This window comes from Salvelinus alpinus, chromosome 12, assembly GCF_045679555.1.
Source record: "Salvelinus alpinus chromosome 12, SLU_Salpinus.1, whole genome shotgun sequence".
NCBI lineage: Eukaryota > Metazoa > Chordata > Actinopteri > Salmoniformes > Salmonidae > Salvelinus > Salvelinus alpinus.
This window is the reverse complement of record NC_092097.1, coordinates 44,227,182-44,253,885: the sequence shown is the minus strand read 5'-3', so window position 1 is coordinate 44,253,885 and position 26,704 is coordinate 44,227,182. Positions and strand designations below refer to the sequence as shown.

The window sequence follows — 26,704 nt, the reverse complement described above, 5'->3', positions numbered from 1 at the left end:
TCTGTCTGGCAATCCCTTCATCCCTCCTTCACCTACAGTAGCACCACAGGGCTAGGCTAACCTTTTGTATTTTAGTCTCCCCTCCCCATTCCCCCTCTCTCTACCTGAAGAAAACATCCCGACCAAAACGGGTATTTTCCTGCTTTGTCCCTTTCCCGTGTCATTTTTATCCGTCTCCTCTTTTCATTGACCTATAAATACTGCTTCCGTGTCTCCCCTGTGCGATTTCAGACCCCGTTAGCATACACAAGCTAATGCGCCGTGATTACTTAGCATTCCAGAGGGGAGGTTGGAAGGCATGTTGTGGAAAAGCAGCGAGTCTAGAGATAACCCGACCGATTCCATAGCGTGTTTTTAGCATTGTGTGTTAGTGTCAGTCTCACAAACCGTGTGTCTTTATACAGTGCATTCGGAAAGTATTCAGACCCCTTGACTTTTTCCAAATTTTGTTACATTGCAGCCTTATCCTAAAATGGATTACATAATTTTTTTACTTCATCAAAGCAAATTGCTGCACCTTTGGCAGCGAGTACAGCCTTCAGTATTTTTGGGTATGACGCTACAAGCTTGGCACACCTGTATTTGGGGAGTTTATTCTCTGCATATCCTCTCAAGCTCTGTCAGGTTGGATAGGGAGCTTTGCTGCACAGCTATTTTCAGATCTCTCCAGAGATGTTCGATCGGGTTCAAGTCCGGGCTCTGGCTGGGTCACTCAAGGACATTGAGACTTGTTCCGAAGCCACTCCTGTGTTGTCTTGGCTGTGTGCCTAGGGTTGTTGTCCTGTTGGAAGGTAAACCTTTGCCCCAGTCTTAGATCCTGAGCGCTCTGGAGCAGGTTTTCATCAAGGATCTCTCTGTACTTTGCTTGGTTAATCTTTGCATCGATCTAGTCTCCCAGTCCCTGCCACTGAACAACATCCCCACAGCATAATGCTGCCACCACCATGCTTCGCCGTTGGGATGGTGTCAGGTTTCCTCCAGACGTGACGCTTGACATTCAGGCCAAAGAGTTCAATCACTGCTGCAGAGATGGTTGTACTTCTGGAAGCTTCTTGCATCTCCACAGAGGAACCAGGTTCTTGATCACCTCCCTGACCAATGCCCTTCTCCTCGATTGCTCAGTTTGGTCAGGCGGCTAGCTCTAGGAAGAGTTTTGCTGGTTCCAAACTTCTTCCATTTAATAATAATGGAGGCCACTGTGTTCTTGGGTACCCTTCCCCAGATCTGTGCCTCAACACAATCCTGTCTCGGAGCTCTACGGACAATTCTTTCAACCTCATGGCTTGGTTATTGCTCTGACATGCACTGTCAACTGTGGGACGTTATATAGACAGGTGTGTGCCTTTCTAAACCATCTCCAATCAATTAATATGACCACAGGTGTACTCCAATCAAGTTGTAGAAACATCTCAAGGATGATCAATGGAAACAGGATGCACCTGAGCTCGATTTTGACTCTGATAGCAAATGGTCTGAATACTTATGTAAATAAGGTATTTCTGTTTATATTTTTAATACATTTTAAAACATTTCTAAAAACCAGTTTTCACTTTGACATCATGGGGTATTGTGTGTAGATTGCTGAGGATTTTTTTTAAATTTAATCCATTTTGGAATAAGGCTGTAAAGTAACAAAATGTGAAAAAGGGAAGTTGTCTGAATACTTTCCGAATGCACTGTATGTCCTTGGTGTCTCATGTTGTCTTGTCTTTATACTGTATGTCCTTGGTGTCTCATGGTGTCTAGTCTTTATATGTCCTTACTGTCTCATGTTGTCTTGTCTTTATACTGTATGTCCTTACTGTCTCATGTTGTCTTTATACTGTATGTCCTTACTGTCTCATGTTGTCTTTATACTGTATGTCCTTGGTGTCTCATGTTGTCTTGTCTTTATACTGTATGTCCTTACTGTCTCATGTTGTCTTGTCTTTATACTGTATGTCCTTGCTGTCTCATGTTGTCTTGTCTTTATACTGTATGTCCTTACTGTCTCATGTTGTCTTGTCTTTATACTGTATGTCCTTACTGTCTCATGTTGTCTTGTCTTTATACTGTATGTCCTTGCTGTCTCATGTTGTCTTGTCTTTATACTGTATGTCCTTACTGTCTCATGTTGTCTTGTCTTTATACTGTATGTCCTTACTGTCTCATGTTGTCTTGTCTTTATACTGTATGTCCTTACTGTCTCATGTTGTCTTGTCTTTATACTGTATGTCCTTGGTGTCTCATGTTGTCTTGTCTTTATACTGTATGTCCTTACTGTCTCATGTTGTCTTGTCTTTATTCTGTATGTCCTTACTGTCTCATGTTGTCTTGTCTTTATACTGTATGTCCTTACTGTCTCATGTTGTCTTGTCTTTATACTGTATGTCCTTGGTGTCTCATGTTGTCTTGTCTTTATACTGTATGTCCTTACTGTCTCATGTTGTCTTGTCTTTATTCTGTATGTCCTTACTGTCTCATGTTGTCTTGTCTTTATACTGTATGTCCTTGGTGTCTCATGGTGTCTAGTCTTTATATGTCCTTACTGTCTCATTTTGTCTTGTCTTTATTCTGTATGTCCTTACTGTCTCATGTTGTCTTGTCTTTATACTGTATGTCCTTACTGTCTCATGTTGTCTTGTCTTTATACTGTATGTCCTTGGTGTCTCATGTTGTCTTGTCTTTATACTGTATGTCCTTACTGTCTCATGTTGTCTTTATTCTGTATGTCCTTACTGTCTCATGTTGTCTTGTCTTTATACTGTATGTCCTTACTGTCTCATGTTGTCTTGTCTTTATACTGTATGTCCTTACTGTCTCATGTTGTCTTGTCTTTATACTGTATGTCCTTGGTGTCTCATGGTGTCTAGTCTTTATATGTCCTTACTGTCTCATTTTGTCTTGTCTTTATTCTGTATGTTCTTACTGTCTCATGTTGTCTTTATTCTGTATGTCCTTACTGTCTCATGTTGTCTTTATTCTGTATGTCCTTACTGTCTCATGTTGTCTTTATTCTGTATGTCCTTACTGTCTCATGTTGTCTTTATTCTGTATGTCCTTACTGTCTCATGTTGTCTTTATTCTGTATGTTCTTACTGTCTCATGTTGTCTTTATTCTGTATGTTCTTACTGTCTCATGTTGTCTTTATTCTGTATGTCCTTACTGTCTCATGTTGTCTTTATTCTGTATGTCCTTACTGTCTCATGTTGTCTTTATTCTGTATGTCCTTACTGTCTCATGTTGTCTTTATTCTGTATGTCCTTACTGTCTCATGTTGTCTTTATTCTGTATGTCCTTACTGTCTCATGTTGTCTTTATTCTGTATGTCCTTACTGTCTCATGTTGTCTTTATTCTGTATGTCCTTACTGTCTCATGTTGTCTTTATTCTGTATGTCCTTACTGTCTCATGTTGTCTTTATTCTGTATGTCCTTACTGTCTCATGTTGTCTTTATTCTGTATGTCCTTACTGTCTCATGTTGTCTTTATTCTGTATGTCCTTACTGTCTCATGTTGTCTTTATTCTGTATGTCCTTACTGTCTCATGTTGTCTTTATTCTGTATGTTCATTACTGTCTCATGTTGTCTTTATTCTGTATGTTCTTACTGTCTCATGTTGTCTTTATTCTGTATGTCCTTACTGTCTCATGTTGTCTTTATTCTGTATGTCCTTACTGTCTCATGTTGTCTTTATTCTGTATGTTCTTACTGTCTCATGTTGTCTTTATATGTCATTACTGTCTCATGTTGTCTTTATTCTGTATGTTCTTACTGTCTCATGTTGTCTTTATTCTGTATGTTCTTACTGTCTCATGTTGTCTTTATTCTGTATGTCCTTACTGTCTCATGTTGTCTTTATTCTGTATGTCCTTACTGTCTCATGTTGTCTTTATTCTGTATGTCCTTACTGTCTCATGTTGTCTTTATTCTGTATGTCCTTACTGTCTCATGTTGTCTTTATTCTGTATGTCCTTACTGTCTCATGTTGTCTTTATTCTGTATGTTCTTACTGTCTCATGTTGTCTTTATTCTGTATGTCCTTACTGTCTCATGTTGTCTTTATTCTGTATGTCCTTACTGTCTCATGTTGTCTTTATTCTGTATGTTCTTACTGTCTCATGTTGTCTTTATTCTGTATGTTCTTACTGTCTCATGTTGTCTTTATTCTGCATGTCCTTACTGTCTCATGTTGTCTTTATTCTGTATGTCCTTACTGTCTCATGTTGTCTTTATTCTGTATGTCCTTACTGTCTCATGTTGTCTTTATTCTGTATGTCCTTACTGTCTCATGTTGTCTTTATTCTGTATGTCCTTACTGTCTCATGTTGTCTTTATTCTGTATGTCCTTACTGTCTCATGTTGTCTTTATTCTGTATGTCCTTACTGTCTCATGTTGTCTTTATTCTGTATGTCCTTACTGTCTCATGTTGTCTTTATTCTGTATGTTCTTACTGTCTCATGTTGTCTTTATTCTGTATGTTCTTACTGTCTCATGTTGTCTTTATTCTGTATGTTCTTACTGTCTCATGTTGTCTTTATTCTGTATGTCCTTACTGTCTCATGTTGTCTTTATTCTGTATGTCCTTACTGTCTCATGTTGTCTTTATACTGTATGTCCTTACTGTCTCATGTTGTCTTTATTCTGTATGTCCTTACTGTCTCATGTTGTCTTTATTCTGTATGTCCTTACTGTCTCATGTTGTCTTTATACTGTATGTCCTTACTGTCTCATGTTGTCTTTATACTGTATGTCCTTACTGTCTCATGTTGTCTTTATACTGTATGTCCTTACTGTCTCATGTTGTCTTTATTCTGTATGTTCTTACTGTCTCATGTTGTCTTTATTCTGTATGTCCTTACTGTCTCATGTTGTCTTTATTCTGTATGTTCTTACTGTCTCATGTTGTCTTTATACTGTATGTCCTTACTGTCTCATGTTGTCTTTATACTGTATGTCCTTACTGTCTCATGTTGTCTTTATTCTGTATGTCCTTACTGTCTCATGTTGTCTTTATTCTGTATGTCCTTACTGTCTCATGTTGTCTTTATACTGTATGTCCTTACTGTCTCATGTTGTCTTTATACTGTATGTCCTTACTGTCTCATGTTGTCTTTATACTGTATGTTCTTACTGTCTCATGTTGTCTTTATTCTGTATGTTCTTACTGTCTCATGTTGTCTAGTCTTTATATGTCCTTGCCGTCTCATGTTGTCTTGTCCTTATATCCCCTTACTGTCTCATGTTGTCTTCGTCTGCATTGAAGGAGAGGAGAATGTTTAGCCCACGGGCCTATCCACCGTTTTCACTCAGCTCGGACGTTACACCGCTTTTTGGTTTGGTTATGTTTTTTGTACATATGTTTGTTGACATTGTGGAATGTATCACTTTGTTTTACATGTCGGTGTAGTGTACATATTGAACATATCCATCCTCCTCTCTCTCTTTTCCCCTTTTCCCCTTTAAGCTTTTTGTTTTATGTTTTTTGTTTACATTTTGTTTACATTATGGAAGCTATACACTGAGTGTACAAAACATTAGGAACAGCTGCTCGTTCCATAAAATAGACTGACCAGGTGAATCCAGTCACCTGTTAAATCCACCAATCAATGAGAGGGGACAGGTTAAAGAGGGATTTTTAAGCATTGAGACATGGATTGTGTATGTATGACATTCAGAGGGTGAATGGGCAAGACAAAATATTTCAGTGATTTTGAACAGGGTATAGTAGTCGGTGCCCGGCGCATCTGTTTGAGTGTGTCAAGAACTGCAACCCTGCTGCGTTTTTCACACTCAACAGTTTCCTGTGTGTATCATAGAATGGTCCTATACCAATGGACAACCAGCCAACTTGACACAACTGTGGGAAGCATTGGAGTCAACATGGGCCAGCATCCCTGTGGAATGCTTTTGACACCTTGTAAAGTCCATGCCCCAACGAATTGAAACTTCTGAGGGCAAAAGGGGGTGCATCTCAATATTAGGAAGGTGTTCCTAATGTTTGTACACTCGGTGTATGCACTTTAGACTACATGTCAGTGTACTGTGCATAATTAATATATGTATATAACATCCTCTCTCTTCTCATTCATCAGAACTGCACAGTGCTCAGCAACACTGTGATGATGTGTCTGGCGCCCTCTCTGGCCTTCTCTGAGAAGGGTTTCTCAGAGACAGGCAGCAATCCCGACGAGATCGGCTTCGTCATGGATGACGTGCGCACCACGCTTGTGGTCAACGAGACGTTCAGCTTCTACCCAGACCCTGTGATCGAGCCGCTCAGTTCCACGGGGCTGCTGGAGCTCAAGCCCAGCTCCCCGCTCATCCTCAAGGTGAGACTACGTGGAAAAATTATATAAAGAAGATATTGAATAACCCTTTCAGCATGGTGAAGTTATTAATTACACTTTGGATGGTGTATCAATAAACCCTGTCACTACAAATGTACTTCCTAACTCAGTTGCCGGAGAGGAAGGACACTGCTCAGGGATTTCACCATGATACCAATGGTGACTTTATAACAGTTACAGAGTTTAATGTCTGTGATAGGAGAAAACGGAGGATGGGTCAACAACATTGTAGTTACTCCACAATACTAACCTAATTGACAGACTGAAAAGAAGGAAGCCTGTACAGAATCCAAATATTCCAAAACATGCATTCTGTTAGAAACAAGGCATCTAAAGTAATACTGCAAAAAATGCAATGCAGCAAATCCAATGCAACAAATTACTGAGTACCACTCTCCATATTTTCAAGCATAGTGGTGGCTGCATCATGTAATGGGTATGCTTGTAATTGTTAACTTCTTATGGCTGGGGGCAGTATTGAGTAGCTTGGATGAATAAGGTGCCCAGAGTAAACTGCCTGCTACTCAGTACCAGAAGCTAAGATATGCATATTATTAATAGATTTGGATAGAAAACACTCTGAAGTTTCTAAAACTGTTTCAATGATGTCTGTGAGTATAACAGAACTCATATGGCAGGCAAAAACCTGAGAAGAAATCCAACCAGGAAGTGGGAAATCTGAGGTTTGTAGGTTTGCCTATCCAATATACAGTGTCTATAGGATCATATTGCACTTCCTAAGGCTTCCACTAGATGTCAACAGTCTTTAGAACCTTGTTTGATGCTTCTACTGTGAAGTAGGGGGGAAATGAGAGCTGATTGAGTCAGGAGTCTGGCAGAGTGCCACGAGCTCACTCAGGCGCGCCCCGTGAGAGTTAGCTGCATTCCATCACATTTCTACAGACAAAGGAATTCTCCGGTTGAAACATTATTGAAGATTTATGTTAAAAACATCTTAAAGATTGATTCTATACATCGTTTGACATGTCACTACGAACTGTAATGGAATTTTTTTACTTGTCGTCTGGCCTGCGCGTCATCAATTTGAATTTTGGAACTAAACGCGCGAAAAAAAGGAGGTATTTGGACATACATTTTGGACGTTATCGAACAAAACAAACATTTATTGTGGAACTGGGATTCCTGAGAGTGCATTCTAATGAAGATCATCAAAGGTAAGTGAATATTTATAATGCTATTTCTGACTTCTGTTGACTCCACAACATTGCGGGTACCTGTATGGCTTGTTTTTGTGTCTGAGCGCCGTACTCAGATTATTGCATGGTGTGCTTTTTCCGTAAGGTTTTTTTGAAATCTGACACAGCGGTTGCATTAAGGAGAAGTTTATCTAAAGTTCCATGTCAAACCTTTGTATCTTTTGTCAAAGTTTATTTTGAGTATTTCTGTAAATTGATGTGGCTTTCTGCAAAATCACTGGATGTTTTGGAGGCAAAACATTACTGAACATAATGCGCCAATGTAAACTAAGATTTTTGGATATAAATATGAACTTTATCGAACAAAATATACATGTATTGTGTAACATGAAATCCTATGAGTGTCATCTAATGAAAATCATCAAAGGTTAGTGATTAATTTTATCTCTATTTCTGCTTTTTGTGACTACTCTCTTTGGCTGGAAAAATGGCTGTGTTTTTCTGTGACTAGGTACTGACCTAACATAATCAGATGGTGTGCTTTCGTCGTAAAGTCTTTTTGAAATCGGACACTGTGGTGGGATTATGTCACGAACGTCGTCAGGGAAATGACCGGACCAAGGTGCAGCGTTGTGAGCGTACATTTCTTTTTATTATGAATGTCGCCAACAAAAACAAGAAACAACAAAAAACTAACGTGAAGCTGACTAGGGCTATACAGGCCACTAACACAGACAACTACACACAACTAAGGTTGCAAAACAGGCTGCCTAAGTATGATTCCCAATCAGAGACAACGAGAGACAGTTGTCCCTGATTGAGAACCATACCCGGCCAAAACATAGAAACAGAAAACATAGAAATAAAGAAACTAGAATGCCCACCCTAGTCACACCCTGGCCTAACCAAAATAGAGAATAAAAGTATCTTTATGGCCAGGGTGTGACAGATTAACAACAAGTTTATCTTTAAAATGGTGTAAAATACTTGTATGTTTGAGGAATTTTAATTATGCGATTTCTGTTTGAATTTGGCGCCCTGCACTTTCACTGGCTGTTGTCAAGTCGATCTTGTTAACGGGATCTCAGCCGTAAGAAGTTTTAAGGACTGGAGTTTATCAGGATAAAAAATGAACGGCTAAACATTTAACATTTAAGTCATTTAGCAGACGCTCTTATCCAGAGCGACTTACAAATTGGTGCATTCACCTTATGACATCCAGTGGAACAACCACTTTACAATAGTGCATCTAAATCTTTTAAGGGGGGGGGGGGGGGGTCAGAAGGATTACTTTATCCTATCCTAGGTATTCCTTGAAGAGGTGGGGTTTCAGGTGTCTCCGGAAGGTGGTGATTGACTCCGCTGTCCTGGCGTCGTGAGGGAGTTTGTTCCACCATTGGGGTGCCAGAGCAGCGAACAGTTTTGACTGGGCTGAGCGGGAACTGTACTTCCTCAGTGGTAGGGAGGCGAGCAGGCCAGAGGTGGATGAACGCAGTGCCCTTGTTTGGGTGTAGGGCCTGATCAGAGCCTGAAGGTACTGAGGTGCCGTTCCCCTCACAGCTCCGTAGGCAAGCACCATGGTCTTGTAGCGGATGCGAGCTTCAACTGGAAGCCAGTGGAGAGAGCGGAGGAGCGGGGTGACGTGAGAGAACTTGGGAAGGTTGAACACCAGACGGGCTGCGGCGTTCTGGATGAGTTGTAGGGGTTTAATGGCACAGGCAGGGAGCCCAGCCAACAGCGAGTTGCAGTAATCCAGACGGGAGATGACAAGTGCCTGGATTAGGACCTGCGCCGCTTCCTGTGTGAGGCAGGGTCGTACTCTGCGGATGTTGTAGAGCATGAACCTACAGGAACGGGCCACCGCCTTGATGTTAGTTGAGAACAACAGGGTGTTGTCCAGGATCACGCCAAGGTTCTTAGCGCTCTGGGAGGAGGACACAATGGAGTTGTCAACCGTGATGGCGAGATCATGGAACGGGCAGTCCTTCCCCGGGAGGAAGAGCAGCTCCGTCTTGCCGAGGTTCAGCTTGAGGTGGTGGTCCGTCATCCACACTGATATGTCTGCCAGACATGCAGAGATGCGATTCGCCACCTGGTCATCAGAAGGGGGAAAGGAGAAGATTAATTGTGTGTCGTCTGCATAGCAATGATAGGAGAGACCATGTGAGGTTATGACAGAGCCAAGTGACTTGGTGTATAGCGAGAATAGGAGAGGGCCTAGAACAGAGCCCTGGGGGACACCAGTGGTGAGAGCACGTGGTGAGGAGACAGATTCTCGCCACGCCACCTGGTAGGAGCGACCTGTCAGGTAGGACGCAATCCAAGCGTGGGCCGCGCCGGAGATGCCCAACTCGGAGAGGGTGGAGAGGAGGATTTGATGGTTCACAGTATCGAAGGCAGCCGATAGGTCTAGGAGGATGAGAGCAGAGGAGAGAGAGTTAGCTTTAGCAGTGCGGAGCGCCTCCGTGATACAGAGAAGAGCAGTCTCAGTTGAATGACTAGTCTTGAAACCTGACTGATTTGGATCAAGAAGGTCATTCTGAGAGAGATAGCGGGAGAGCTGGCCAAGGACGGCACGTTCGAGAGTTTTGGAGAGAAAAGAAAGAAGGGATACTGGTCTGTAGTTGTTGACATCGGAGGGATCGAGTGTAGGTTTTTTCAGCAGGGGTGCAACTCTCGCTCTCTTGAAGACGGAAGGGACGTAGCCAGCGGTCAAGGATGAGTTGATGAGCGAGGTGAGGTAAGGGAGAAGGTCTCCGGAAATGGTCTGGAGAAGAGAGGAGGGGATAGGGTCAAGCGGGCAGGTTGTTGGGCGGCCGGCTGTCACAAGACGCGAGATTTCATCTGGAGAGAGAGGGGAGAAAGAGGTCAGAGCACAGGGTAGGGCAGTGTGAGCAGAACCAGCGGTGTCGTTTGACTTAGCAAACGAGGATCGGATGTCGTCGATCCTAGAGGAAAACCTTGGTCCATTTGCTTTCCACCAGGCACTGGGAGATGAATTCAACTTTCAACAGGACAATAACCTAAAACAAAAAGACAAATCTACACTGGAGTTGCTTACCAAGAAGACAGTGAATGTTCTTGATTAGCAGTGTTACAGTTTTGACTTAAATCGTCTTAACCTGTCCGGGAACGGGGTTCCGCTACCCTCGCCAACAACCAATGAAATTGCAGGGCGCCACAGTGTCCTATTTCAAAAAGGCTTTTCGGCGAAAGCAGAACATATTATTATGTTACGTCAGCAACTAGTCACAGAAAGCATACAGCGATTTTCCAACCAAAGAGAGGAGTCACAAAAAGCAGAAATAGAGATAAAATGAATCACTAACCTTTGATATTCTTCATCAGATGACACTCCCAGGACGACATGTTACACAATACATGTATGTTTTGTTCGATCAAGTTCATATTTATAACCAAAAAACCTCAGTTTCCATTTGGCTTTGCCTCCAAAACATCCCGTGAATTTGCACAAAGCCATATCAATTTATAGAAATACTCATAATAAACTTTGATAAAAGATACAAGTATTATGCACAGAATTAAAGATATACTTCTCCTTAATGCGACCACTGTGTCAGATTTCAAAAAAACTTTACAGAAAAAGCAAACCATGCAATAATCTGAGTACGACGCTCAGACAACAAATCAAGCCAAACAGATATCCGCCATGTTGGAGTCAACTGAAGTCAGAAATAGCATTATAAATATTCACTTACCTTTGATGATCTTCATCAGAATGCACTCCCAGGAATCCCAGTTCCACAATAAATGTTTGATTTGTTCGATAAAGTTAATCTTTATGTCCAAATACCTCCTTTTTGTTCGCACGTTTAGCCCTGTAATCCAAATTCATGACGCGCGATCACTAGGAGCAGACGAAAAGTCAAGTTCCGTTACAGTCCGTAGAAACATGTCAAACGAAGTATAGAATCAATCTTTAGGATGTTTTTAACATAAATCTTCGATAATGTTCCAACCGGAGAATTCCTTTGTCTTCAGAAATGCAATAGAACTCAAGCTAACTCTCACGTGAACGCGCATGGTCAGCTCATGGCACTCTGGGAGAGACCTTAATCAATCCCCTCTCATTCGCCCTCACTTCACAGTAGAAGCATCACACAAGGTTCTAAAGACTGTTGACATCTAGTGGAAGCCTTAGGAAGTGCCCCATAGACACTGTGTATTGGATAGGCCAAGAGTTGAAAAACTACAAACCTCAGATTTCCCACTTCCTGGTTGGATTTTTCTCAGGTTTTCGCCTGCCATATGAGTTCTGTTATACACACAGACATCATTCAAACAGTTTTAGAAACTTCAGAGTGTTTTCTATCCAAATCTGCTAATAATATGCATATCTTAGCTTCTGGTACTGAGTAGCAGGCAGTTTACTCTGGGTACGCTTTTCATCCAAACGTGAAAATGCTGCCCCAAATCCCAAACAGGTTTAATATATTTGCCAAAACCTGAAAATGGTTGTCTAGCAATGATCAACAACCAATTTGACAGAGCTTGAAGAATATTGAAAATAATAACGGACAAATGTTGCACAATCCAGGTGTGGAAAGCTCTTAGAGACTTACCCAGAAAGACACACAGCTGTAATCGCTGCCAAAGGTGCTTCTACAAAGTATTTGTTCAGGGGTGTGAATACTTATGTAAATTAGATATTTCTGTATGATCATTTTCAATAAATTTGCAAAAATATCTAAAAACGTGTTTTCGCTTTGTCATTATAGGGTATTGTGTGTAGATCGGTGAGAAAAAAATATATTTAATCAATTTTGAATTCAGGCTATAACTGGTGAGAGGGTGTGTGTGTGTACATGTGTTCCTATTCACCTATGCATTCTCTTTAGTTTTGTTTCTGTCTCTGTCTCTCTCTCTCAGGGTAAGAACCTGATCCCGGCAGCCCCTGGTAACTCTCGTCTTAACTACACGGTGCTGATCGGTGACACGCCCTGTGTCCTCACCCTGTCAGAGAGCCAGCTGCTCTGTGAGTGGCCCAACCTCACCGGAGAACACAAAGTTACCGTAAGTAGTCTACTGTATCCGCTCTCTCTTTGACATTGTTGGGTAATGTTGGGTTGGTTAATGTCTGGTTGGATAATGTTGGGTTGGATAACATTGGGTTGGATAATGTTGGGTTGGGTTTGGTACTGTTGGGTTGGGATTGGTACTGTTGGGTTTGGCTTGGTACTGTTGGGTTTGGCTTGGTAATGCTGGCTTGGGTTTGGTAATGTTGAGTTGGGTAATGTTAAGTTGGTTGGTTTTGAGTAATAGTGGATTGGGTAATGTTGGGGGGGGTAATGGTGGATTGGGTAATGTTGGGTTGAGTTGGGTAATGTTGGGTTGTCTTATGTGGCATTGTATAACACCTTATCGTATCATATTCTTTTCACATTTAATCTCACTACATCTCTCCTCACCTAACCTCTGGTTTTTGCTCATCTTGCGTTCTGTTTACCTCCTCCCTCGTCTATACTTTTTCAATATAACAGTCTCCTCTTTCCTCATGTCATATACCCCTCTTTTTGTTCTCTATTCTTTCCTCTGTTTCTCTTGCCACTTCTTGTCTATCCTTCTCTCTATTCATCCCTTTAATACTAGAACCGCTAGGCCTCGAGGCAACCGCCATCAAGCTAATGAGCAGTCTAACAGTGTAATTAATACATTTCATAAATGCTATCGCAAAAATAATCATTTGGTGTTGTTTATGAAGATCTTAGATAACATTAGCATATGTTAATTTTCATTAGTTTATGTTACTGTAGGCTAAATGTAAAAACAAACATTCTAATGTTCAATCAATTTTATTTGTGGAGTGCCTTTGTTACAACTATGAAACAAAAAGCATATGTGTTGAACCACGGTAACAAATTATTTTTTATAACATCACAGTAAAAATAAATACCCAAACCACCAAGACGCGTGGTCAGTAAGACGCGTGGTCAGTGAGACGCGTGGCCAGTAAGACGCGTGGCCAGTAAGACGCGTGGTCAGTGAGACGCGTGGCCAGTGAGACGCGTGGCCAGTGAGACGCGTGGCGTGGTCAGTGAGACGCGTGGTCAGTGAGACGCTTGGCCAGTGAGACGCGTGGCCAGTGAGACGCGTGGCCAGTGAGACGCGTGGCCAGTGAGACGCGTGGCCAGTGAGACGCGTGGCCAGTGAGACGCGTGGCCAGTGAGACGCGTGGCCAGTGAGACGCGTGGCCAGTGAGACGCGTGGCCAGTGAGACGCGTGGCCAGTGAGACGCGTGGCCAGTGAGACGCGTGGCCAGTGAGACGCGTGGCCAGTGAGACGCGTGGCCAGTGAGACGCGTGGCCAGTGAGACGCGTGGCCAGTAAGACGCGTGGTCACACGGTCAAATGATAAAAACATCAGGAGCCTAAACATCATTATGAGCACCAAAATATAATTTTATTGGATAAATAGTGAAAATCAGCACAAAAGCAATAATGGCGTTTTAATGAATTTAAGTGTAAAAAATGACAGCAGTTAAAAATAGTAAATTATTTATACGTCGGATACCATGGCGAATTTGTCTGTTTCGAGGCTTCGTGTTCTTGTTTCTTTGTCATCATAATGGAGGTAACACATGATCTCTCTGAAGCGATCCCGTAACATGGTTTCTCTTAAGAAAGGTATCCCATACATGACCAGAAACGTTCCATATACACACTCTTTCCACCAAATGCTCCACGGACATTAAGTATTGAAATGAACACTTCCAGCTTATCAACAGACAGATCCCAGGCAGTGTCTCCTTGCTCCCTATGCCCAACAGTACAGTGCCTTATGTGCTGTAGCATGTCCATGTCACATAAACAACCAAAGTTGGTGAGTGCATTGCTGATGTTGTTTTTTGCTTGAGATGTAGGGCCTGCTCTCTCAGTGATGATATTTTGTGCTGATAATTGTCCTGTAGAATTGTCACCGGCTTGTTCTATCCAAACGGTGTCCTCCCTTCCTCTCTCCTGTGTCACTGTTTCATTTGGTGGTGACGTGGGCACCTGCTCAGTGCACACCGTTGTGGCTTTTTTGCGCTTAGGCATCATCAGAGATGTCATGGTTCACTTCCTCCCACACCGTCTGAGTCGTTTTCATTCAGATCATGTAGCAGCACAAACACAGCATGTGCATCCATTCTTCTTGGTCTTCTTGCCATTGTAAATGACTCAATCCCCCACCGTGTACTCCAAGTAGACCACAGTAGACTGATAAAACTGCTTGGATTTGGTGGACTGATACATACCATTTTGAGATCGTAAATAGAATAGATCAATACAATCGAATGGCCTGCCCTGTTCTTCATTCACAATTGGTGACTATATAATGATGCATTATTCTCTCCCCTCGCTCATCAACTCACCCATTCTCCCCCTTTCTAACCATCCTACTTTACTTCATTTATTTCATCTGTTGTTGAATGTGTGAAATTAGTTTCTGTATAGTTTAGGTTGAGTTTTGAGGCAATTATCTGGGTGATTATCAACTGGGCATGGCGCCTTCCACTGTTGTGAAAAGGAGCGGAGCAGGCTCTACTTTCGTGAAAAGGAGGGGCAATGGGGAAAACCGTTGTAACTCCAGTTTTGTTTGTGATATTAAGATTCTAACAATGGCAGTGTGTTATATATATATACTTATTTTGGAAATTTAGGAAAAGTCGAGGACGAATTTAGGAAAACCCAACCCAACTAATGTGAATTATGAGGGGATTATAATTAATAGACATTTTTGTTGGGGTTAATTCATTTTTCGTAAGGGAAAATCAAGTCTGAAATTTCAAAGTGGAAATTACAAACTTCGGAAGCCTTTTTAAACCTTAAACAAGTTTTACATTTCTTGCATTGCTGGAAAGTTATCCTGCAACAGGGTTATCAAATTAAGATCCTACATCTGTATACAAATCCACATACACACATTGAAGCTTCTGCTTCCATAGTCTCAGCTGTGTTTGTGTCCTAGACAACCATGTCAAATTAAATTCTTAATTTGGCTTCTATTCTGCAGGGATTTGCACATATATTGATATTCAATGCAGCTGAGAAATGGCTTGTGGAATAAGAGGTCCATATCTATATTTTACAGTCCTTCGGTTACATGTTGTCTTTATATAGATATAGACCAGTTAAGTAAAACACCTATAGCAGTATGTTATTGATTTGACCGGGTTACTTAGGGTGCATCTCAATAGTCTGTGGCTTCCTCTCCTCATCTCGTTCCCTTCATCTGCACTGATCACTACAGTGTTGTCTCAAGGAAAGGAATTGGGGCTGCATCTCAATAGTCTAGTTTTTGAATGCACTGTTAGGAATAGAGTTGAAGCTATGGCTAGGGGAAGTAATATGGTGTGAAGGTAAGAATATATGTTCGTGTCCGGGTGTTGTGACAAGGAAAGGAACTTAGACCAGGTTTGGTATATGTTGACATACACACGCACACAAATACACACACACACACACACATGTACAGGGACACACAAACATATAATAATGTGTGTGTAAATTATTTCTAATGCACCTTTATCACTATCTGTTTTGGGGTGAACTGGTCACTCCTGTCTATTGTCAACCTGTCTGTTGTCCACCCAATCCAGCAATCCAAATATTTGTTGTTCCACAAAGAATCTAAACCAGTGTGTGTTTCTCCCTCCCAGGTACGTGTGGGGGGATTTGAGTACTCCCCCGGGACCCTCCAGATGTACTCTGACAGCTTGCTCAGCCTGCCTGCCATCATCGGCATAGGAGGGGGCGGTGGCCTGCTCCTATTGGTCATCATCGCCGTGCTCATCGCTTACAAGAGGAAGTCACGGGATGCCGACCGCACGCTGAAACGCCTTCAGTTACAGATGGACAACCTGGAATCTCGAGTGGCGCTGGAGTGCAAGGAGGGTAAGCCAAAGCAGCTGTCTATCAACGTCATTCAACTCAATACAAGTTTATTGATCTGCACAGGACAAGCAGGCTCCATGTGCACACACACAGACACACATACCCTCCCGCTGGGTTCAGCTTGCTCTTGGTACCCGTCCAGAGGACACTTTGATCGGGGCTCCGCTGCCCGCCGCCAGATGTTGAGAGGTCTGCTTGGATAGCTTTTCTGTTTCAGAGAGAGAAAGGGGGATGAGGGAGGGAGGGAAATGGAGAGAGGGAGAGGAAGTGGTGTCTGCATGCTCTCACATTAACATGTGTTAATTTGGCAGAGACTTCTGATCCGGTCGGAGGCCAGTGATACTGTCAGTGTGTTTGTCTGTTTGGAAACGGAATAGATGGAGAGAGAGTAAATCGTAGATGCAGAGAGAAAGAGAGTAGATTGATATCATGGTTCCATAAGGACAGATAAAGAGAATGGCAGCACCAGAGTAGAGAGTGAGGGTAGAGAGGTTTGAGGGTTCCGTAAGTACAGTAAAAGAGAAAGAGATGGGAAAGACTGAGATTGAGAGAGAGTATAATTTTGAGGGATCCATAAGGGGAGCATACTGCAGCATCTGTCCTGCATTTCGAAGAACCTAGATGTTGTACAGATATAGGGAGAGATGGTTAGAGCCACAGAGAAGGAGAGATGGATAGAGAGACAGAGGGTAGGTGAGAGGGTGATACAGGTACAGAGGGCAGAGATGGATAGAGAGAAGAGGGGATGGAAAATGAGAGAAGGGCATAGGGAGAGATGGATAAAGGGACAGAGCGAGGGGGAGATGGATAGAGTGAGAGGGGTGTCACATAGAGAGATGGCTAGAGTGAGAGGGGGGTCACAGAGAGATGGATAGAGTGAGAGGGGGTCACAGAGAGATGGATAGAGTGAGAGGGGGGTCACAGAGAGATGGATAGAGTGAGAGGGGGGTCACAGAGAGATGGATAGAGTGAGAGGGGGGTCACAGAGAGATGGATAGAGTGAGAGGGGGTGCAAAGAGAGATGGATAGAGTGAGAGGGGGGTCACAGAGAGACGGATAGAGTGAGAGGGGGGTCACAGAGAGACGGATAGAGTGAGAGGGGGGTCACAGAGAGACGGATAGAGTGAGAGGGGGGTCCCAGGGAGACGGATAGAGTGAGAGGGGAGTCACAGGGAGACGGATAGAGTGAGAGGGGGGTCACAGAGAGACGGATAGAGTGAGAGGGGGGTCACAGAGAGATGGATAGAGTGAGAGGGGGGTCACAGGGAGACGGATAGAGTGAGAGGGGGGTCACAGAGAGACGGATAGAGTGAGAGGGGGGTCACAGAGAGACGGATAGAGTGAGAGGGGGGTCACAGAGAGACGGATAGAGTGAGAGGGGGTCACAGAGAGGGATAGAGTGAGAGGGGGGTCACAGAGAGACGGATAGAGTGAGAGGGGGGGTCACAGAGACGGATAGAGTGAGAGGGGGGTCACAGATAGACGGATAGAGTGAGAGGGGGTCACAGAGAGACGGATAGAGTGAGAGGGGGGTCACAGAGAGACGGATAGAGTGAGAGGGGGGTCACAGAGAGACGGATAGAGTGAGAGGGGGGTCACAGAGAGACGGATAGAGTGAGAGGGGGGTCACAGAGAGACGGATAGAGTGAGAGGGGAGTCACAGAGAGACGGATAGAGTGAGAGGGGGTCACAGAGAGACGGATAGAGAGAGAGGGGTCACAGAGATGGATTGAGTGAAACCTCTGAGACTGTTCCTTGCAGAAAGAAAAAGAGAGAGGGAGGACTAGAGAGAGCCATCTGGTGACACAAGCCATCTGTTAGGCAAGGTGTTTATTTCATTATTTGTTTGTGGGGTTTCTTTAGTCAAGATTAGGCCACAAGAGACATATCTGCATAATACAGAAATATTCCTCACACTCCTTTAGATGCCACTGAAAGGAATGGAGGGGACATAGAAAGGGTCACATGACACATGCATGTGGAGAGTGGAACATGTATATCAACAGTGGGACACTGATATATCATGTGGGCACTGTGCTGTGTGGAGAGCTCCTGGTTAGTGTGAGTGTGGCTGCAATCACATCTGTTAGTGTGTATATGCTTTGACTATGTATAAGTTCATTTTCATTCTGTTATTGAATCAAATCAAATTGTATTAGACACCGAATACAGCAGGTGTAGACCTTACAGTGAAATGCTTACTTACTAGCCCCTAACCAACAATTTCAGTTAAAAAAAATATGGAGAAATAAAGTAACAAGTAATTAAAGAGCAGCAATAAAATAACAATGGCGACAATATATACAGGGGTGTACCAATACAGAGTCACTGTGCGAGAGCACCGGTTAGTTTATGTACAGTTGTGGCCAAAAGTTTTGAGAATGACACAAATATTAATTTTCACAAAGTCTGCTGCCTCAGTTTGTATGATGGCAATTTGCATATACTCCAGACTGTTATGAAGAGTGATCAGATGAATTGCAATTAATTGCAAAGTCCCTCTTTGCCATGCAAATGAACTCAATCCCAAAAACATATCCACTGCATTTCAGCCCTGCCACAAAAGGACCAGCTGACATCATGTCAGTGATTATCTCATTAACACAGGTGTGAGTGTTGATGAGGACAAGGCTGGAGATCACACTGTCATGCTGATTGAGTTCGAATAACAGACTGGAAGCTTCAAAAGGAGGGTGGTGCTTGGAGTCATTGTTCTTCCTCTGTCAACCATGGTTACCTGCAAGGAAACACGTGCCGTCATCATTGCTTTGCACAAAAAGGGCTTCACAGGCAAGGATATTGCTGCCAGTAAGATTACACCTAAATCAACCATTTACCGGATCATCAAGAACTTCAAGGAGAGCGGTTCAATTGTTGTGAAGAAGGCTTCAGAGCGCCCAAGAAAGTCCAGCAAGTGCCAGGACCGTCTCCTAAAGTTGATTCAGCTGCCGGATCGGGGCACCACCAGTACAGAGCTTGCTCAGGAATGGCAGCAGACAGGTGTCAGTGCATCTGCACGCACAGTGAGGCTAAGACTTTTGGAGGATGGCCTGGTGTCAAGAAGGGCAGCAAAGAAGCCACTTCTCTCCAGGAACAACATCAAGGACAGACTGATATTCTGCAAAAGGTACAGGGATTGGACTGCTGAGGACGGTGGTAAAGTCATTTTCTCTGATGAATCCCCTTTCCGATTGTTTGGGGCATCCGGAAAAATGCTTGTCCGGAGAAGACAAAGTGAGCGCTACCATCAGTCCTGTGTCATGCCAACAGTAAAGCATCCTGAGACTATTCATGTGTGGGGTTGCTTCTCAGCCAAGGGAGTGGGCTCACTAAAAATGTTTTGTAAGAACACAGCCATGAATAAAGAATGGTACCAACACATCCTCCGAGAGCAACTTCTCCCAACCATCCAGGAACAGTTTGGTGACGAACAATGCCTTTCCAGCATGATGGAGCACTTTGCCATAACGAACTCCAAGCATTGATTATGCAAGAATGGGCTGCCATCAGTCAGGATGTGGCCCAGAAGTTAATTGTCAGCATGCCAGAGCGGATTGCAGAGGTCTTGAAAAAGAAGGGTCAACACTGCAAATATTGACTCTATGCATCAACTTCATGTAATTGTCAATAAAAGGGCCTTCCTCTGACACCGCCTGGTATAGAGGTCCTGGATGCCAGGATGCTTGGCCTCAGTGATGTACTGGGCCGTTCGCACTACCCTCTGTAGAGCCTTGCGGTCAGAGGCCGAGCTGTTGCCATACCAGGCAGTGATGCAACCAGTCAGGATGCTCTCGATGGTGCAGCTTTTGAGGATCTTAGGACCCATGCCAAATCTTGAGGGGGAATAGAATTTGTCGTGCCCTCTTCCCGACTGTCTTGGTGTGCTTGGACAGCAAGGGCGGTTCGTTGCTCCAGAGCCTTTCCATTCACCTTCACACTCCTGGGCCAGACTACACTCAATCATATGACCTACTGAAGAGATAAGTCTTCAGTAAAGACTTAAAGGTTGAGACCGAGTCTGCGTCTCTCACATTGGTAGGCAGACCATTCCATAAAAATGGAGATCTATAGGAGAAAGCCCTGCCTCCAGCTGTTTGCTTAGAAATTCTAGGGACAATTAGGAGGCCTGCGTCTTGTGACCGTAGCGTAAGTGTAGGTATGTACGGCAGGACCAACTCGGAAAGATAGGTAGGAGCAAGCCCATGTAACGCTTTATAGGTTAACAGTAAAACCTTGAAATCAGCCCTTGCCTTAACAGGAAGCCAGTGTAGGGAAGCTAGCACTGGAGTAATATGATCAAATTTCTTGGTTCTAGTCAGGATTCTAGCAGCCGTATTTAGCACTAACTGAAGTTTATTTAGGGCTTTATCCGGGTAGCCGGAAAGTAGAGCATTGCAGTAGTCTAACCTAGAAGTAACAAAAGCATGGATAAATTTTTCTGCATCATTTTTGGACAGAAAATGTCTGATTTTTGCAATGTTACGTAGATGGAAAAAAGCTGTCCTTGAAACAGTCTTGATATGTTCGTCAAAAGAGAGATCAGGGTCCAGAGTAACGCCGAGGTCCTTCACAGTTTTATTTGAGACGACTTTACAACCATCAAGATGAATTGTCAGATTTAACAGAAGATCTCTTTAGAAAGTTTTCAGCCATCCACTTCCTTATGTCTGAAACACAGGCTTCTAGCGAGGGCAATTTTGGGGCTTCACCATGTTTCATTGAAATGTACAGCTGTGTGTCATCCGCATAGCAGTGAAAGTTAACATTATGTTTTCGAATGACATCCCCAAGAGGTAAAATATATAGTGAAAACAATAGTGGTCCTAAAACGGAACCTTGAGGAACACTGAAATGTACAGTTGATTTGTCAGAGGGTCTAATAGCACGAGGACAGATGCAGAGCCTCGGTCTGACGCCATTAAAAGGTAATTTACCACCTTCACAAGTGCAGTCTCAGTGCTATGATGGGGTCTAAAACCAGACTGAAGCATTTTGTATACATTGTTTGTCTTCAGGAAGGCAGTGAGTTGCTGCGCAACAGCTTTTTCCAAAAATTTTGAGAGGAATGGAAGATTCGATATAGGCCGATAGTTTTTTATATTTTCTGGGTCAAGGTTTGGCTTTTTCAAGAGAGGCTTTATTACTGCCACTTTTAGTGAGTTTGGTACACATCCGGTGTACAAGATAATCATTATTAACATAACAATAGATTCATTATTTCTCTCCCTCCACCCAGCCTTTGCAGAGCTGCAGACAGACATCCATGAGCTGACCCAGGAGCTGGATGGAACGGGAATCCCCTTCCTGGAATACAGGACCTACGCCATGAGGGTCCTCTTCCCCGGCATTGAGGACCACCCTGTGCTCAAAGAGATGGAGGTACGGGTCAGTAACTGTATAGTGATAGAGGGTGAGAGAGACGGATAAGGGGGAATAGGGATAGAGGGATGGAGAGTGGGAGGTCCACCCCGTGCTCAAGGAGATGGAGGTAAGGGTCAGTAACACCCAGTGTTATGCATTGACTCTTGGGGGTGTCAGATATTGAACTCTTTAAAAAAACAAATGGGAGCGGGGCCACATTGTTTTAATTCTTATGTGGGAGTCCTGATTTGTTATAGGGGTTCCCAGCCCCCCTATTTCTAACCTAGTATCAGGTCCCCCGTCTTATTGTGATCTAATAGGCAAAATGGATTCTAGATCAGCACTCTGAAACACTTTGTGAATACAGGCCCTGGACGTACCTAACACTCTGTGGAACTGAGAGACTTTTAGATGGCCTTAACAAGGCCATAGCATGGCTAGGGCCTGAGAAACAGGTCTCACACATTCAATGCAACACTCTGCCATTGCATTCTATTTCTTCACCAGTCAAGAGAAGTGATGTATCTATCACTCAACTGCACCACATCGCCACGTCAAGATAGCATGGCCTACACCTGTTACAATACCATCAAACACAACCCCACCCCACACACACATTACAATACCATCACCATCACACACACACACACAACCCCACCCCACACACACACACATTACAATACCATCACACACACACACACAACCCCACCCCACACACACACATTACAATACCATCACACCCACCTGCAGACTCAATAGAAGATGCACTGTCCGGTCTGGTGCATGTTTTGTATGGCATCACCTCTGAGGGGGTGAGAAGAGGAAAGAGGAGCACGACTAGCAGCATATCTACTGACTATTTTGCACGTCTGTCTCTCTGGCGCGTAGCATCAGGTTTTCATTTGTATCCCAGATGCAATCAGCCTCCGCTGTAGCACACAGATCAATTTCTTATTTGGCCATGAGGTTCACCTTCCTACAAGACGACCAGACACTCACTCCTCTCAAGATGACCCGGTATTCTATTTGGAGAGAGGGGGGAGGGAGAGAGAGAGAGGGGGGGGGGGGGGGGGATAGGGGTGGATAGAGAGAGGGGAGAAATAGATAAATTGAAATGGTTGGAGGATGGTGGAACTGGATAGGGTAGTAGCTTTATTCATACATCCAAAAGTAATGTTGTTGGGTCTTCAGATGTATTGTGTCTGTGTGCTTGCTGTGTATGTGAATGGTAGAGGTCGACCGATTAATTGGCATGGCCGACTAATTAGGGCCGATTTCAAATTTTCATAACAATCGGTAATCAGCATTTTTGGATGGCGATTATGGCCGATTACATTGCGCTCCACGAGGTGCCTGCGTGGCAGGCTGACCACCTGTTACGCGAGTGCAGCAAGGAACCAAGGTAAGGTGCTAGCTAGCATTAAACTTATCTTATAAAAAACAATCAATCTCAACATAATCACTAGTTAACTACAAATGGTTGATGATATTACTAGTTTATTTAGCTTGTCCTGCGTTGCATATAATCAATGCGGTGCCTGTTAATTTATCATTGAATCACAGCCTACTTCGCCAAATGGGTGATGATTTAACAAGCACATTCGCGAAAAAAGCACTGTCGTTATACCAATGTACCGAACCATAAACATCAATGTCTTTCTTAAAATCAATACACAAGTATATATTTTTAAACCTGCATATTTAGTTAATATTGCCTGCTAACATGAATTTCTTTTAACTAGGGAAATTGAGTCATTTCTTTTGCGTTCTGTGCAAGCAGTCAGGGTATATGTAGCAGTTTGGGCCACCTGGCTCATTGTGAACTGTGTGAAGACCATTTCTTCCTAACAAAACCGTAATTAATTTGCCAGAATTTTACATAATTATGACATAACATTGAAGGTTGTGCAATGTAACAGCAATATTTAGACTTAGGGATGCCACACGTTAGATAATATACGGAACGGTTCCGTATTTCACTGAAAGAATAAACGTTTTGTTTTCGAAATGATAGTTCCCTGATTTGACCATATTAATGACCTAAGTCTCCTATTTCTGTGTGTTTATTATATTATAATTAAGTCTATGATTTGATATTTGATAGAGCAGTCTGACTGAGCGGTGGTAGGCATTAGCAGGCTCGTAAGCATTCATTCAAACAGCACTTTCCTGCGTTTGCTAGCAGCTCTTTCGCTGTGCTTCAAGCATTGCGCTGTTTGACTTCAAGCCTATCAACTCCCGAGATTAGGCTGGCAATACTATAGTGCCTATTAGAACATCCAATACTCAAAGGTATATGAAACACAAATGGTATAGAGAGAAATAGTCCTATAATAACTACAACTTAACATTTCTTAACTGGGAATATTGAAGACTCATGTTAAAAGGAACCACCAGCTTTCATATGTTCTGAGCAAGGAACTTAAACGTTAGCTTTTTTTACATGGCACATATTGCACTTTTACTTTCTTCTCCAACACTGTGCTTTTGTATTATTTAAACCAAATTGAACATGTTTCAGTATTTATTTGAGACTAAATTGATTTTATTTATATATTAAGTTAAAATAAAAGTGTTCATTCAGTATTGTTATATTCAGTAAATATATATATAAAAATCTGCCAATTAATCTGTGTCTTTTTTTGGTCCTCCAATAATTGGTATTGGTGTTGAAAAATCGTAATCGGTCGACCTCTAGTGAATGGCCTCACTGAAGAGCTCAGATATCTGCCCTGCTAGAGCTTCCCCGGTCAACTGTAAGTGCTGTTATTGTGAAGTGGACACGTCTTGGAGCGACAACAGCTCAGCCGCAAAGTGGTAGGCCACACAAGCTCACAGAACGGGAACGCCGAGTGCTGAAGCGCATCATCTGTCCTCAGTTGCAACACTCACTACTGAGTTCCAAACTGCCTCTGGAAGTAACATCCGCACAATAACTGTTCGTTGGGAACTTCATGAAATGGGTTTCCATGGCCGAGCAGCCGCACACAAGCCTAAGATCACCATGCGCAATGCCAAGCGTCGGCTGGAGTGGTGTAAAGGTCCCCGCCATTGGACTCTGGAGCAGTGGAAACACGTTCTCTAGAGTGATGAATCACCCTTCACCATCTGGCAGTCCGATGCATAGTGCCAACTTTAAAGTTTGGTGGAGGAGAAATAGCGGTCTGATTCTGTTTTTCATGGTTCGGTTTATGCTCCTTAGTTCCAGTGAAGGGAAATATTAACGCTACAGCATACAATGACATTCTAGATGATTTTGTGCTTCCAACTTTGTGGCAACAGTTTGGGGAAGGCCCTTTCCTGTTTCAGCATGACAATGCTCCCGTGCACAAAGTGAGGTCCATACAGAAATGGTTTGTAGAGATCGGCTTAGAAGAACTTGACTGGCCTGCACAGAGCCCTGATCTCAACCCCATCGAACACCTTTGGAATGAATTCTGACACCGACTGCGAGCCAGGCATAATTGTCCAACATCAGTGCCTGACCTCGCTAATGCTCTTGTGGCTGAATGGAAGCAAGTCCCCGCAGCAATGTTCCAACATCGAGCGGAAAGCCTTCCCAGAGGAGGGGAGGCTGTTATAGCAGCAAAGGGAGACCTACTCCATATTAATGAGATGTTTGACGAGCAGGTGTACACATACATTTGGTCATGTACTGTGTTTGTAATTTAGGACCTAGAAAGTATATAAAAGTGTTCTGTCCACCAAACCTCTTTCTCTCTCTCCTCCACCCTTCCCTCCCTCCCTCCCTCCCTCCCTCCCTCCCTCCCTCCCTCCCTCCCTCCCTCCCTCCCTCCCTCCCTCCCCCTCCCTCCCTCCCTCCCTCCCTCCCTCCCTCCCTCCCTCCCTCCCTCCCCCTCCCTCCCTCCCTCCCTCCCTCCCTCCCTCCCTCTCTCTTACTATAGGTCCAGGCCAATGTGGAGAAGGGTCTCACCCTGTTTGGCCAGCTGCTCACCAAGAAGCACTTCCTGTTGACCTTTATCCGCACGCTGGAAGCACAACGCTCCTTCTCCATGCGCGACCGCGGCAACGTGGCATCGCTGGTCATGACGGCGCTCCAGGGAGAGATGGAATACGCCACAGGGGTGTTGAAGCAGCTGCTGTCCGACCTCATTGACAAGAACCTGGAGAGCAAGAACCACCCCAAGCTACTGTTGAGACGGTATGGTCCACTTTTGTGTTGGGTGGGGCTATTTGTGTAGCGGGGGAGGGGGGGGGGGGGGGGGGCTGGAGAGCAAGAACCTCCTTAAGCTGCTGCGCAGAAGGTACCTCCTACCCGGGTTAAGGTATGAGTAAAGGTATGAGTAAAGGTATGAGTAAAGGTGGGCTATTTGCGTATCCCAGCATCTTCCAAAGTCGATCCAGTGGACCCCAAGGGGTGCATGTTTTAGTTATTGCCCTAGTACTACACAGTGGATTCAAATGATCAGAGCTTGAGGATGAGTTGAAACACTGGCGTACCCTATAGGGTGTAGAATTGAGCCTGGTAGACAGGGACGAGACAGGATTGATCGGCCTTAGCCTGGTAGACAGGAACGAGACAGGATTGACCAGTAGACACGAATGAGATAGGATTGATCAGCGATAGCCTGGTAGACAGGAACAAGACATCATTGATCAGCAATAGCTTGGTGGACAGGAACGAGACAGGATTGATCAGCCTGGTAGACAGGAAAGAGAGAGGATAGCTGTTTCATTTAGCAGTTAGCCATTGTAATGTGTGCTGAGATTATGGAGGGTCACTGTAGACTGCCATTGACTGTAGCCTACCTTTTTAGGTCCGCCTGAGGTGAATGCAGTACCTCTCCTCCTCCCCCTCTCCTCTCCGCCTCAGCCCTGTCTCTGTCAGAAAGGATTACACCCCTGAGCGCACACACGGTCTCCCTGAGGGGGCCCAGACAGACAGACAGCCACACAGGGCAGAAATAACTACTAAACCAAACAGACGGAGGGAGGTGGAGA

The 26,704-nt window shown here is 43.8% G+C and overlaps 1 protein-coding gene across 1 annotated transcript in view; it reads left to right on the top strand.

Annotated features, from left to right (window-relative positions):
* The window catches only part of LOC139536245 (plexin-A1-like), a 416,804-nt gene that overhangs the window by 358,293 nt on the left and 31,807 nt on the right, over positions 1-26,704 (top strand). The window contains exons 18-22 of the mRNA XM_071336602.1: positions 6,076-6,312; positions 12,378-12,521; positions 16,147-16,381; positions 21,618-21,760; positions 25,648-25,904. Coding sequence (XP_071192703.1) covers positions 6,076-6,312; positions 12,378-12,521; positions 16,147-16,381; positions 21,618-21,760; positions 25,648-25,904 — 1,016 coding nt within the window. The remainder of the gene's footprint in view (positions 1-6,075; positions 6,313-12,377; positions 12,522-16,146; positions 16,382-21,617; positions 21,761-25,647; positions 25,905-26,704) is intronic.